Source organism: Pyxicephalus adspersus, chromosome 6 (genome assembly GCF_032062135.1).
Source record: "Pyxicephalus adspersus chromosome 6, UCB_Pads_2.0, whole genome shotgun sequence".
Lineage (NCBI taxonomy): Eukaryota > Metazoa > Chordata > Amphibia > Anura > Pyxicephalidae > Pyxicephalus > Pyxicephalus adspersus.
The window spans coordinates 53,882,335-53,883,623 of record NC_092863.1 but is presented as its reverse complement, the minus strand read 5'-3'; the positions used below and the strand labels follow the sequence as shown (position 1 = coordinate 53,883,623).

At 36.9% G+C, this 1,289-nt stretch overlaps 1 protein-coding gene across 1 annotated transcript in view; it reads left to right on the top strand.

Moving 5' to 3' along the window:
• The window catches only part of ATP6V0A2 (ATPase H+ transporting V0 subunit a2), a 20,325-nt gene that overhangs the window by 4,910 nt on the left and 14,126 nt on the right, over positions 1–1,289 (top strand). The window contains exons 2-3 of the mRNA XM_072413929.1: positions 453–612; positions 1,087–1,274. Of these exons, the coding sequence (XP_072270030.1) occupies positions 453–612; positions 1,087–1,274 (348 nt within the window). The remainder of the gene's footprint in view (positions 1–452; positions 613–1,086; positions 1,275–1,289) is intronic.

The following is a 1,289-nucleotide window of genomic DNA, read 5'->3' as shown; positions in this document are numbered from 1 at the left end:
ATCAACATTGTCTGTCATTTCTAAATATAAGGATACAATGTGAACTAGCATAATGTTTTTGGATCTTGCACACACTTGTTTGTTATTCTTTCATGTACCCAACTTGCCGTAATGTTTACCAATGTGATTTTATTTATTTCTTTTGCTTCCACTTTTTTAATATGCTGGGTAAAAGTAAGCCTACTGGGCAGTGTCATATTGCCAGGGATTTGATGTCATGTTTTGTTATAGCACTAAACATTTATTGCATGTCCAGAAAAGGTCCTCTGTCCTTGGATTGCCTTTGGGAAACTTTTGGCTATTGTAAGAATATCTTCCCTTTAAGGCATGGCTTTTGTGGCCTGTGTATAGGATGTCACAGAATTTTCTTATTAAAACACCAAGACCAATTACATTTCTTGTGAAAGAAGCCTTTTCCACTTACCCAATAATTTAACAATTTTTATGAGTAGGGCCCATATCAATATCTTTAAAGTCTCCAACTTCTTACATGTAATTGTTCCTTTAATAACAGGATATCTTGTTCAGGAAATCAAGAAAGCTGACATTCCAGTTCCAGAAGGAAATATGTTACCTGCAGCCCCTCTTCCAAAACACGTGCTAGAAATTCAGGTAATACTGACAATACTGTCACATGCTTTTATGGAATTTTTTTATCACATGACCTTTAGTATGTAAGGGCGTAGGTAAACATCAGTGTCACTTGCTGTCACATATTGCAGTCCTTGATTCCTCAAATAATATTACATTAATGCTACCTTTCCATGGGTTCCTTTACTGGTCAGCTCTGAGCCTTCCTTTTCCAGGCCACTTAGATTGGAGTCATATTGAGCCTTTCTTCTCCAGGCCACTCTGAATGGAGTCATCTTAAATTCTTCCTCCACTGATTGGCTCTAAATGTCCTCCATTACTGGTCAGCTCTGATTAGAGTCATCATTGATTCCTCCTCCACTAATCACGATTTATTAAAGTACTCTGATGTTTATAGTAGTATAAGTAGCTGACAGTTTTGTTTACAAATGCATAGCAGAAAGTGTGACTTTGATAGACGTATTCCCTTAACGTTCCTCTAAATCTGTCTTCCAGGAACAGTTGCAAAAGCTGGAATCTGAATTGAGGGAAGTTAATAAGAACAAGGAAAAACTCCAAAAAAATCTCCTGGAATTAACAGAGTATACACATATGCTGCGAGTAACCAAGGGCTTTGTACAAAGATCTTCAGAGGTAATCATTGATAAATGTGCTTTCCTATTCTGTCGTCAGCCTCAAAAAAGGTGAACCTTTTTTTT